The sequence below is a fragment of the Thermobia domestica genome, chromosome 14, assembly GCF_964235325.1.
Source record: "Thermobia domestica chromosome 14, izTheDome1.hap1.1, whole genome shotgun sequence".
NCBI lineage: Eukaryota > Metazoa > Arthropoda > Insecta > Zygentoma > Lepismatidae > Thermobia > Thermobia domestica.
This window is the reverse complement of record NC_137467.1, coordinates 173713246-173727698: the sequence shown is the minus strand read 5'-3', so window position 1 is coordinate 173727698 and position 14453 is coordinate 173713246. Positions and strand designations below refer to the sequence as shown.

General features: G+C 36.5%; 1 protein-coding gene across 1 annotated transcript in view; it reads right to left on the bottom strand.

The window, feature by feature from the left end:
- The window catches only part of rk (G-protein coupled receptor rickets), a 604059-nt gene that overhangs the window by 63775 nt on the left and 525831 nt on the right, over positions 1-14453 (bottom strand). The window contains exon 5 of the mRNA XM_081739199.1: positions 1518-1661. Coding sequence (XP_081595325.1) covers positions 1518-1661 — 144 coding nt within the window. The remainder of the gene's footprint in view (positions 1-1517; positions 1662-14453) is intronic.

Sequence of the window (14453 nt, the reverse complement as noted above, 5' to 3'; positions counted from 1 at the left end):
GAAGGTTGGTACTGATGAATTCAGAGCTAAGAACTGTTCTCCGCGTATCAGACGTATCTTGATTACCAATTTTATTAATGGATTCTGCCCAGTACCTGGATTTCAATGTAAAGAAATTCATTATGTACACGTAATGGTGGTTCTCTGCTGGGTGGCGAAGGTATCTACTGTATTAAAACTTGGGGTAAAAACTCAAGGGAGACGTAATGGTTTTCATTGTCTCTAATCTACTGAAACAGTGGACACTGTGAGATAGCGCATTATCTTCCATCAGACGAGACTCAGATTCAATACCTAAGAAGGTTCCACATACTGTTACAAGATTATATTCATGTGCACGAAGCCGCAAACCGCATTTTATAATCTTCTCAAACATATGCGCCTGTGTTTGAGAAGAAAAGTAGGAAAAGGGATATTATTCCATAAAAAGAGATATTATTGAATAAAAAGAGATATTATTGGAGGAAAAGAGATATTATTCCATAAAAAGAGATATTATTGAATAAAAAGAGATATTATTGGAGGAAAAAGATATTGTTAAATAAAAAGAGATTGGAGGAAAAGAGATATTATTGGAGGAAAAGAGATATTATTGAATAAAAAGGAGATATTAATTGAATAAAAGAGAGATTATTGAATAAAAAGAGATATTATTGGAGGAAAAGAGATATTATTCCATAAAAAGAGATATTATTGAATAAAAAGAGATATTATTGAATGGAAAGAGATATTATTGCTCTTAACATGATTCTCTCTCCAGATGAGGATTTCTGCACTTCCATAAAGATTCTTTTCCACAATAGTTGATTGAGTTGAAATGTGTCTTCAGGTCTTTCTTTGTTAGTATGAACAGTGCTGTATTTAGACTCAAATCAGTCAATATTTGACTCGAATCAATATTTTGATTAAATAGTCATAATAAAATATAAAATTTCCTTTGTATTGTTCTCTTCTTTTTAAGAATATATGACTGCATTTGATGTATTCGTATTTTTCCCTAACCACTGCTTCTATAGGCGATTCCTGCGCTAAAAGTTGCATTTCTTTGACTGCAGACGACGCACTATTTGCAAGAGTTCAGAAGAACGTTCCTACGATGTTGAATCATTTGCATTCGCGCCTTGTCGTCAGTCTTCGCAAATTCGCAGGATGGAACTGGTGGAGGCAATATAATTCATTTAAACATGTTGGGAAATTCACATTCGGATCCAGTGGAGATGGCTCCGTTGTTTTTGACGTTTTTAAAGAAGTGAAGCTTATGTACGTGATAATATGATTTTGTTTTTATAGTACGAGAAAAGAATGCTGATAACACTAACACCATCCCAGAAAGAAAATTAATATGTACAAAGGAAGAACACGTTAAGCTCTAATTTTAAATTGTGTATTTTAAAACTCGAAAGATGAACTTGACATTTTCTCCACCCGAAATTTTCATGCATTTTATTTTTTTCTATGGAGAATTATAACCAAAGTTTGCAATATTTCATTGAAATAAGTAGTTTTGTTATACTTACAGGTCTTCTAAGTTGACAAGAGGGCTGAGGGATTCCGTGGGGATTTCGTTCAACAGATTTCCATCTAATCGTAGAATGCGAAGAGACAGCATATCTTGAAATGCGTACGGAGGTATCACGCTGATTGCATTTTGATTAAGAAGTCTGGAAGAAAGAAATCACAAAATTCTCCATTAGTTCCAACAATGATATACCTTTAAATTTGATAAGAAATCTGTCTTTACTTATTACTCTGTAAGTTGTACATCTGTCTTTACTTATTACTTTGTAAGTTTAAGTTGGTCACCTTGGTCGTATTAAAGCAATGCTTTTCCTATTTTGCTAATGCTAAATTAACCTATATATATTGGACACCTGAACATTGGCAGTACACGCAATCATCTCCATTTCTTACAAATATTTCCAAACATTTTATTGTTATTGTTGTTGTAAGCTTTGGAAGCTAGATGAATCTAAGGGAGAAATCTTATCATTGAAAGTAACTTTTCCAAAAATACAGAAGACGATACTTGTACTGACTATTGTTTCTTACACATGATGTTGGCGCATGCATGAACACAAAGGTCCCGTTCATATTTTATATTAGTCCAACTCACACAGATTTATTGAGCTACACGTGTCTTTTCATTTCGTTACGTATTCGAAGCCTTTTCCTCCTGTGAAACTTGAAAGAGAATTATTACAATCAGATTCGTGTTACAAAGTATAAAGAAAGAAAGAAAAACTAACCATAACTCGTTTCCACTTCTTAGTGGTCCTCAAAATCCAATGAAATCAGTTTGTGAATTCAAAACTTACGACTTGCCCCTAGCAGCAGAGTCAATTTAGAGTTAAACTGCTTGCTGTACGCTTAAATAGCAAGTCGGCCAAGCTTGCAACCAGCTTGATTGAAAAACGTGCAAGCATGCAGCAAGCTTGATTCCAGTAACAAAGTTACATGGGGGCAACCTTGCGTTCAGTGTTCCATTCAAGCTTGATGCAAGCGTTTTGCAAGTCAAGTCAATAGCCAATGAACGGCCAGTGAAGCTATGACGCTTGCAAGAGTAAAGCATCGCCTACAAGGACAACAAAAAGCAGATTATATGAAAACATGCGTTTGAAGTGCAAGCGTAGAAAAACAAAAGCCAAGCATACGCCAACTGGTCAAAAGCTTTCTTGCTACTAGGGGCACAGGGTGGGACATCATGGATACTCGGGTATTTTCTGGAACTGATATCTTACCTGTATTCACTGTTGCAGTCGAAGAGAGAAAATAGTATTTTTTGGTCTAGGAATTAATTCGTGCGGTTGGTACGCACACATTGAAGCTGTAGTACAAACACAAAATACATAAATACCTTAAGAAAAATATTGTCCATCGCTAGCCACCACTTTCGCCCATCTGTCAGGCAATGTACGGATTCCGTGGCGAAAGAAGTCCTCATCCTTGGAAGCGATCCAGTCAGAGACCCATGTTTCGATATCTTCTGAAGAAGTAAACCGCTGTCCAATCAAATCGTTGTTCATGCAATCGAACAAGTAGTAGTCCGAAGGAGCAACGTCTGGTGAATACGGCGGGTGGGGTAAAACTTCCCATCCGACATTTTCTAAATAGGTTTTGACCGGTTTTGCGACATGTGGGCGAGCGTTATCATGTTGAACAATAAGTTTATCATGTCTGTTCTCCCATTCTGGTCGTGTTCTGGCCAGAGCTTGCTTCAAACGCATTAATTGTCGTCGATAACGTTCTCCATTCATAGTTTCACCCGGTTGCAGCAGCTCATAGTACACCACACCTTTCATATCCCACCATATGCACAGCATAACCTTTGCACAGTGAATATCTCGTTTTGGTTGTGATGGACCTGGTTCACCTGGTTTCACCCAGGCCTTTTTTCGTTTAGGGTTCTCGTAATGGATCCACTTCTCATCACCCGTAATAATTCGATGCAGAAACCCCTTTCTGCTCTGTCGTTGAAGCAGCAATTCGCAAATGGTTTTTCGTCTTTCAACGTCTCTGTCTTTCAATTCATGTGGAACCCAATGTGACATCTTTTGAATCATTCCCATGGCTTTCAAGCGTTTGGAGACTGTTGTTTGATCAACGCCTAATGCTGCTGCAAGTTGTTCCTGCGTTTGACACGAATCCTGCTCGAGTAATGCTGTCAATTCTTCGTCTTGAAATTGTTTTGGCTGTCCAGCTCGCTCTTGGTCTGCCAAGCCGAAATCACCACTTCTAAACCGTGCAAACCACTTCTGACACGTTCGCTCAGCTAGAGCATGGTCACCATACACTTCCACCAAAATACGATGACTTTCAGTCGCACTTTTCTGCATGTTAAAGTAATGCAGCAGGACACCCCGCAAAAACACTTTATCAGGCACAAATTGCGCCATGTTCACTTAACTACAAACTGGTGTTGTTGACGCTTTAATCCACTGCCCTATACTAGGAACGATACGCGATGACAGGGGTTTGCAACACATGTGTGGATACACGGAACTGTGGGACGCTCCGTTCGTTGCGCCATCTCTTGTCCACCCGCACGAATTAATTCCTAGACCAAATATCCTAAAATACTTATTTGGTTGGATGGTTTGAAGACAAAGTTCCTGTCAATTCCAAGGCTATATGAGACGTGGTTCTACCGTTTAACGGGCACCAGAACCACATGAACTCATAATTTACTCGTACGATACAAACTGATACCCAGTTAATAAATAGTTAATGCATTAGAAATGTTGCTTCTAAACACAAAAATAAGTCATAAATCTTGCAATTGTTGCACAATCCAAAATAGCAGGCGCGTGTACACACCGCGATCGACCAGTGGCAACTGGCCTATTTAACATGGAAGTCACCACTCTGTGAGTGTATTCAGTTAGTTTCTAGTGGCAGTGACGACGAGTGCTCAACAATGCCTGATACGTGAACGGTTACTTTATGTGTTCGAATTAGAGCACAACTTTGCGGCAACAACCCAAAATATTTGTCATTCGAAAGGGAAGGTGCAATGAACTGTAGCACAGCAATTAGTTGGTTCCGGAAATTTCGCGCAGGTTCTAAAAATGTCGAACACCAGTCAAGGTACGGCCGCTCCAGGATAACACATTGTGAGGTCATTGAGAAAAATTCATTCACCAGCACACAACCAATTCGGCAGGTCCCCGTCCATTGTACTGTGTCACCTTCACGATCTCGGGAAAATTATCAGGAGCTGCTGGATAGAGAGACATGAGTTGATCCCAGATAAGGCCCAGAGAAGAGGAGATATGTGTGCCCACAACTGCTGCAAAATCCGTGTGATATGCGTTTCCTGAAGTGAATTGTCACATGGGACGAAAAGTAGATATCTCCGAAATCAGAATATGCAAAAACAGTGGTTGAGCAAGGGTCAATTTCCAGAACCGTTCGTCAAACAGAGCTGTTTGAAGCATAAAGTCCTGCTCTGTGAGTCGTGGAACCAAAAAGAGGGTAAATCACTTTGTGTTCATTCCTAATGGTCGTACCATTAATACCGACCTTTATAGCGAACAATTGCAGCAGATTTATGCTGCACTACGCCAAAAAAACAACCGCGTTGGTGAGCCGTAAACGCACCCTGCTGCAACAGGAAGAGCGCAAAACCATACTCGGCTCGAAAAATGCAACATAAACAGCAACTTCAGTTGAGTTGATTTTGAGTTTAACGTCCCTTTCAGCATCGAGGCTATATAAGACGGAACTTACTGATTAACGTGGAATCCGAACCACATGAGCTCCCGCCGGGAATCGAACACGGGTTTCCCACGCCAAAGGCGCGTGCGCTAAACGCTTAGCCACGAATGAGCTCAAAAACAGCAACTTGTTTGCATCAAACTTATGTCACACCCGGCATATAGTGCTGACCTTGCTCCTTCGGATTTCCTTGCTGTTTCGGTCCATAGCATACTTCCTTTCATCACGATGTTTCATCAACCAGCAGGACGTGCAAACAACAATGACTGACTTCTTTGCCTCTAAGGACAAGATGTAGTATCGAGATGGAACCGAGGAACTGGCAGAAAGGTTTCTGTAGACAGTCCAACACGAGGGGATATACTTTGAATTTTAACCTGCTTTCATTACACTATAATAAATATAGCTATGTTGTGTACCAGAATATATTTAAAGACTTATGACTCACCGTTGTACTCTCATGTCCAAAATTGTTGTCGCATATCTATAATTATCTTTCTGTAAGAATATAATTTGATAATGATTTTGCAGAGTAGGCATACTTTTAATACTGATACTATATGTATAATCCCGAAATGTATACTTGTGGTAAATTTCATAGGAAAAAAATATATAAATACAAAAATTAGAATGAGTAAAACAAAATGTTGCTAAATGGACAAGAAAGTTTTATTTTCGTTTTATTGTTCTTATTTACTGCTCTTTTGACATGAAATTTTCCACATACATGTCTTTGCCGATTATACAGTTACTAACATTATAAGAAATACCGGGCGAATTCGTTATCAAATTATATTACTAGAATAACATATTTATAGACATGCGACAATAATTTTGGACATGAGTGTACATTTATTTTCTGTAAGTTAGCCACTTTTTAATGAAATCACAAACATATTTCACTGAACATGAAATCGAATGCGAACCTACGGAAATTATTAAATCTGGTATGTGGCCAACTTGAGGACTAATCATTGCGAAATTAAAATACCACTAATTTTACAGTAATTACATGATATCTTCAAATAGATAAAAGATAATCGAAATGTGCAACAAAAGCGCCCTAGACAATATTTATTTGCACGAGGTACCGTTATTACTAGTCACCTAGTAGCTGTCCGTTTGCAACCATTTAGAAACGCGAAAATAAATGCCGATTTTCTACATGGCTGGAAATCGAAAGTAGATAAGTGAGTCATAATAACGGTATCTCATGAAAAATAATATTGTCTAGCGAACTCTTGTTCCACTTTTCGATTATCATTTTATCTATTTGAAGATATCACATAAATACTGTAAAATTAGCGGCATTTTAATTTTGCTGTGATGGAGCCTCTTAATGAGGGATCGGGTACAAGGTTTCTATTTTAGTTAAATAATATTCAATCACATATTTTTTATTTTCAATTATTTTGAGAAAAGTGAGGCAATGCAGTTTCCTTAAGGTCCCAAAAAATGAATTTTCTGGATTTGGGTCAAATCTACTGTACCACTGATGGCCCTTGATGGCGAAACTGATAAAGTAGTCAAAACAATAGTTATATATATATTTGTAGGAATTTCCTAGTATACGTAGATTGATTTAAATAGTTCTTTTTTTTTTATCAGGAATGGCCTAAACTCTCCTCATCCTCTTCGCCACAAAAAAATCTTGTAATGTCATGCAAACCGGACGTTATTTCACAGACGATAGACAAAGAAGATAACGAAGACAGTTTTCGTTTAAACACGCAACTCAAACAGCGATTCTGCTTCATGCAAAAGATAGAAAGGTAGGGAAAAAAATCAACAAAAAAATACTCTTAAAATTCTTGATGGTAAGCGAGCGATAACGAAAGGGATGATTAATAGGGCAACTCTACTTTCATTACTTGCTATCTTCGCCTTATTACGGGTTATTAGCGTTATTAATAAACACGCGAAAATTGCAGACACCACGCTGACAAGTCAGGCTTTAATATATGAAGCCTCATATGTCAACGTTGTCTTAGAATTTTCATTATAAATATATATGATTTTTTTCTTTTAAACAAGACACACACAAAATGATCTGTATAATTTATTAGTTCAGATGAAAAGCTGTATTCGTTGTCTTTCTAAAATATGATTAATACAAGTAGTTATGTTAATATTCTATTGCTAAGAAGGCTGTTATCATATTTCTGTGGCGTAATTAATTGGATATCTTGTGTCAGTGATGTACGATTAATTATATGAGGAAAATTAATGCACGTTTCAGCAACACTGCCTATACTTGAGAGTTTTTCCGCTGCGTTACACTGACAGTAATTGTTTCGAAATTCATTACAAAGTAGTGTTTCCCGCGAGACGAGGCGAGAAATAAAATTCGCTCGTCTCGTCTCATGTCGTAAATTTGGTACACGTCTCGTCTCGTTTTGGTTCGTAAATGTATGCATATACAAAATATATGCCCTGTTTGTTTGTTTTCTTTTAATTTCATCTAAAAGTTATCAGAATCCTTTCGAATCAGAATCCACAACAGGTTTACGAAGGGTGTGATATAACAACTAACTCTATAGCCTATTAAATCCGGAGTTTCAATGCCACATTTACAAAAGCTCTCCATCGACTTTTGTCCTTAGCCAACTGGATCCAGTTTCTACTTTGTATTCCTATTTCTGCGAGATCCATGTTAATATTGTCCTCCCATCTGCGGCTAGGTCTTCCTAATGCTCGTTTTCCAATTGGAATTTCAGTTGGATGGAAATTGGAAAGTGTTTCCATTTTCTTCCATTCTAGCTACGTTATCTACCCACCTGGCCCTCCTAGACTTGCTAACCCTAATAATGTTTCCTTAACGGTATAAATTATGTAGTTCCTCGTTATGAAGTTTCCACCATTCCCCATCCCGTTCCTCTTGGGTCCGAATATTCGTCTCAGGATCTTGTTTTCAAATACTTTCAGTCTATATTCTTCCCTCAGAGTAAACGATTATGTTTAATAACCATACAGAACAGGCATGATTATCGTTTTATGTATTATAAGCTTCAAATTCCTGGACAGAATTCGCAAGAAAAAGATTTTGAACAGTCGAATACACACACACAAACACACAAACACACACACGCGTATATATATATATATATATATATATATATATATATATATATATATATATATATATATATATATATATATATGCTATAAACAGTGATAGAACAAGAACCGGTATGACACGGAGAGTCGAAACATCGTCATTCTTACGGAGTGCATGTATGAAGTTGCTAATGCAATTCTTCATTCACATGAAGTGTATGTATGAAATTGTAAACGTAATTCTTCATTCTTATTGAGTGTATGTTTGAACTTGCTAATGTAATTCTTCGTTTTCATGCAGTGTATGTATGAAGCAATCTTGGGAAGTAACGTAACGCTACTAACGCGTTACTTTTTAAGTAACGTTTCCTAGTAACGCGTTACATTTTTCCCAAAGTAACTGTAACGGTAACGCGTTACAGATTCTTAAGTAACGTACTTAGTTTGCGTTACATTTTTTGCGTTACATTTAGAATAAGTAATTACAATATATATATTAGGAAACAAATTTTTCTTTCTTGTAAGTGAATTTCTCAGAATGGTAAAATGGAGCATGAACTATATCAGTGACCGACAGTCAGTCACCGACATACAGAGAAACAGATAAGATCTTAGTGCCACTTGCTGTTTTTGGAAGATGAGTACAACCTCAGGAAAACCACATGTACTGATTGCAAGCACCTGTAAGATTTTGTCATAGATTTTGACAGCTCCAAATCAATACATTCAGCGAGTGACCTACAAGTGCAATGGTGGTCCATTATACTTTGATTGGTGTTGTTTTTATAAAGATCTAGAACGAAAATATTTTACAGTTCGAACATTTGAAAGAATAGTTTTTCTTAAAAGCTGAGGATGATGGTGGACAGAATTTAAAAGTAGTGTCTGAAGCAAGGGTAAAAGTAGATATGTAAAGGAAGGGGACGCATGACGTCATGCCGTCCCCGTGCAAACCTTTGCCGATTGATATTTCTTTAGAAAGTAGGGAGACGCCAGATATATTTTCTGAAAGTAGGGGGACGTCGTCCACCCGCGTTCCCTCTCACTTTTATCCCTGGTCTGAAGTGAAGCGAGAAATATTTATCAACACGTTGGGTGCCATAATTAACGACATACAGTAAGAGTTAATATGAATGAATTGTGTTCTGATTACTAGAAAATAGTTTGCTGATTGTATGTAATATTGGAGTTTTTTCAGATCAGTTTGCGTATCCTAGTCCAGTTAATTATAGAGTTTAGAACAGCTAACTTTAAAAAGCATGTACCGGTATCGATTTTAGAGCTACTGGCAAGTTTTGATTCACCCCCAGTTAATGTGTTATTTTATTAGTTATACTGCAATTCTGCTCTATATTCTGTATTTTTAATTTTTGCATAAGAATGTTATAATTAATTTAGCAGAATAATAATAAGCAATCATATTTTCTAACGCAGTATAGCATTTTATTCAGTATTACATTATATGAAAATGTTCGTATAGCTGTCAAGTAAGAATTTGTTCTTGCATCTACATAAAGCGATTCAGAACGTGCAATATTGCGTTTATGAAGTCAGCGAAGCACATTAAATTTCCAAAAAAGTAACTGTCCACATGAAAGGATATAGCAACGCTACTATTATCAACCTACAGTTCTAAACATTTACGATGATTGGAGAAATCGGAATGTGCAATAATAATAATAATAATAATAATAATAATAATAATAATAATAATAATAATAATAATAATAATACGGAAAATTGTAGTAATAAGATTTTTTTTTTTTTTTTTTACATATTCAAAGTTTCGGACCTAAGACTAGCGCGTTAGTAACGCGTTACTTTCGAAGTAGAGTAACACTTACTTTTTTGTGGCAAGTAACGCGTTACTAAAGCGTTACATTTTAAGAGAAAGTAAAGTAACTTGTAACGCGTTACATTTTTACAAGTAACTTACCCAACACTGGTATGAAGTTGATAACGTAATTCTTCATTCACATGGAGTGTATGTATGAAATTGCAAACGTAATTCTTCATTTTCATTGAGTGTATGTTTGAACTTGCTAATATAATTCTTCATTTTAATGGAGTGTACGTGTGAAGTTGCTAATGTAATTCCTCATTCTCATGGAGTGTATTGCTAATGTAATTCTTCGTTCTCATGGAGTGCATGTATGAAGTTGTTAATGTAATTCTTCATTCTCATGTAGTGTATGTATGAAGTTGTTAATGCAATTTTTCATTCTCATGGAGTGTATGTATAAAGTTGTTAATGTAATTCTTCATTCTCATGAAGTGTATGTATAAAGTTGTTAATGTAATTCTTCGTTCTCATGGAGCACGTGTATGAAGTTGCTAATGTAATTCTTCATTCTCACTGAGTGTATGTATGAAGTCGCTAATGTAATTCTTTATTCTCACGGATTGTATGTATGAAGTTGCTAATGTAATTCCTCATTCTCATGGAGTATATGTATGAAGTTGCTAATGTAATTCTTCATTCTCACGGAGTGTATTGCTAATGTAATTCTTCGTTCTCATGGAGTGCATGTATAAAGTTGTTAATGTAATTCTTCATTCTCATGTAGTGTATGTATGAAGTTGTTAATGTAATTCTTCATTCTCACGGAGTGTATGTATGAAGTTGTTAATGTAATTCTAACAAACACCATCCTTTCTTTCCTCCTTCTCTCTCCGTCTCTCTCTTTCTCTTTTTAAATTAAGTCTAGAATTTTCTTTCTCTCTTGTGTGGGTCTTTGTGTGTCAAAGAATAACATTGAAATATAACTACAAGATCTAGCACAGTATAAACGTGTGTGAAATTACAGAAAAGTAAAGGGACTTATTTTCTTTATGAGGATTCGAAAAAAGAAATCCAACGAATCTGTAAAACGTATCGTGTGGAAGGTAAGGCCAAATAGTGTTTTGTAATCTCTATTCATAACTACTGCATTATTTTTCATGGGAAGACGAACAAACATGAAATTACAATTGAAATAGAGAAATGCAAGCTTTATTTAAAAAATGTCAACTGGTAATGAAATGTATTAATTATGCGACTCGAGTAGCGGACATAGTTAATCTGCATATAAATAAAAAGGTATGTGCGTATGTGTGTGTTCCAGCATATCTCTGGGATTCCTGGAGCAATTTTAATATCCTAGAAAAGAAAAATCTGGAAAAGAGTACTGTCAGGATAAGCCCCGCCTAGCACACCTAAGAGAGAGGAGAAGGGGAAGGCATAAAAATGATCGAAAATGACCCATACTAGTGTCTAATCCATATTTTTCGGGTCCATGAGATGATTGGTGACAGTACCTATTTCCTTTTAGTTCAATTTCGGAATACGAGTGAGGGTAAGATTCCCCAGCACACCTAAGAGGAGTAGGAAGGGTGATATAAAAATAATCGAAAACGACCGATGTGAATGTCGAATCCGTAGTTTTCGGGACCTCTAAGTTGGTTGGGGACAGTTTTGGCGCCCTTTAATTTTAAGGTCAGCTCCCAGTTGGGGTAAGATCCCTAGCGCTCGTAGGGAAGGGAAGGGGAAGTCATATAAATTGATCGAAAACGACCGATATTAGTATTGAATCCATTGTTTCCAGGGTCGCTCAGATAAAGTGACGTTCCCGATGCTTCCCAAGTCCTATATAAGCCTGATTGGCATCGATTGGGGGGGGGGGGGGGTGAAATGTTGAAATGTAAAAAAAAAAACCGAAAAGACTGATATTAATGTCGAATAATTAGTTTTAAACTTCACTAACCTGATTGATGGCAGTCCTGATGTCGTTTCAATCCAAGTCCAGCACCAAATGGGGACAAGACCCCATTGAACACTCCGAGTGAAGTAATAGTGGCAGACATAAAAATGATTTAAAAACAACCGATCTTAATATCGAATCTATAGTTTTCTGGGTTCCTTAAGTAAAGAATGACACTCTAAATGCCATTTAAGTTCAAGTTCAGCCGTCATTAGCACTCTGGGAGGGGGAGTGAAATTGAGATATGTAAAAATAATTATTAATTCACTATAGATAGACTACACATATACATTTCACATTATTACTATTATTATTTATTTTATTTTATTTATTTTTGCAGTTGAAACATGAGTTTTGACACTGAACAAGGTTACAATCACAGGTTGTAAGAAATGTGCCAATAAATTATTCATACGAAAAGAGAAATTAATTTTAAGAACCCCATTTGTTTAATATCGTCTTTATGTGTGGGAATGAAAGGTACGGACCACCGTACTGGATTTTCTCGCTGTAATTTCTTAAATTAAATCATGTTATGCTGCAGTTACTATTGAAACACTAACTTTCTCATCAATGGGCGGCGATTAGGAAGGGGCAAAAGAAAGCAGTTGCCCCCACTTTTTTGAAATAATCAATTAACGTATATATAGAGCGTTCAAAAAGTCTCTATACACCTGCATTGTCACATATTCAAAGCAACGAGAAAATTATTTTACTCAAAATTTATTATATTTTATGGCATAAAAGCACTATGTACAGGGCATAGCATATACACACACATTTTCACAGCAAATGTTGGAAATGTCCCCCATGAGCCTCCAAATGTCCCCCACCCCCACGATTCGCGTGTATAGAGACTTTTTGAACGCTCTATAGTCTCATTTGGAAATGTTATTGTACGTATTAAAAGTACGTAATGGCTTAAAACCTATGTCATTCATAACAGTACAAATCTAAATCTCTATTTTTCTCTATTTCGTATTTAGAAATAATAGGAAGACTAAAGAACAATTGAATTTCGATTAACTTCGACTATTATTTCATTCGGTAACAACACATATATGTTTTGTTCTTCATGCACGTTCGTCACAGTTCTCTCAAATCGGACTTCCTTCTCATACTGCTAAACAAAAGTTGAATACCTTCGGGTATTTTTCTAATTTTGTCATACGTAGTTCACACAGAAAGAACTTGCTGCACCAGTAGGTTGGGGCTCTATTGTAACGTATTCGTGATGGTTACATTTGTATATCATTTGTTGGTTTGATCGCAATACTTCAAGCAATACCAAATATACAAAAAAAAAAAAATCATTTGCAAGATTAGCGAGTAGTAAAAAACATGTGTAAGTCATTTCAGTACATCGAGCTGCGTCAAACTTTGTTGGTTTGGTCACGGTATTCCAAGAAATAACATATTTATATACAAACTCATTTTTCACGCTGGCAGCCATATTGGATTGGAGATTATACTCTTTGATATTTTGTGGATATCTATTATTAACCATAAACGTTGGCTTCTCCAACTCCAGTGGTGTGAGCTGGATATGCGTTCGATACATAGTGAGGCATTTTGAAGTCAAGATGTCGCGTTTTTGAACATTTTGCATATTTTAGTCACTTACTAATCAAGATTAATGCCAAGTTTGTTTTCCTAACTTCAGTAGTTTGATATGCTTATCCTTTCGTTATAGGTTTTAAGCGGCCATGTTGGATTCAAGGTGGCCATAGATTTTTAATTAAGCTTTAGTTTACATTTTGACCCACCGCAATTTTGGACAGGGTTGTCGTAGAAAGTCGTAATGTGCTCCATCTTCTTTCACTTAACAAGAGCTTTCAAACGATGTCCTACCTCTCTTGCCATTTGAAACTTTTTAGTTGGACCCCACCTGGGACCCTGGGACAAGACGTTTTCACTTAAATCGTTGTACTTTGTAAATAATGCCACACTTCCTTTCCTGTTTTCACATTTGTCTAACCGTTTCCGATTCATAGGGGTGACCATGTACTTTTCAATTAAGTTTTTGTTTACATTTTGACCCTCCGCCATTTTGTACATGGTTGTTGTAGAGAGTTGAGACTTGCTGCATTTTCTTTCATTTTCAAACAGCTTTCAAATGATGTGCTACTTAATCCCCCTTGCTATTTGAAAATTTTGAGTTGGATCCCGTCTGGGACCCTGCGGGGGATCCTGGGACAAAGTTTTTCACCCCGAAAAGTTTGTCGTTGAAAATGATAAGATACGTGTTGGTCGAGTTTTCCACTTATCCAACCGTTTCCGAACAAATGACTCGATTTAAACCACTCTGTCAGGTATTTTTTTTGTAGTTCTTATATTACAAAATATGTTGTAACTCACAATATTCCGCCCCGTGGCACGTATAACTTTGGGATTCATCTACTTATAACATATCAAACGCAAACACAATTGTCTCGTTTGGAT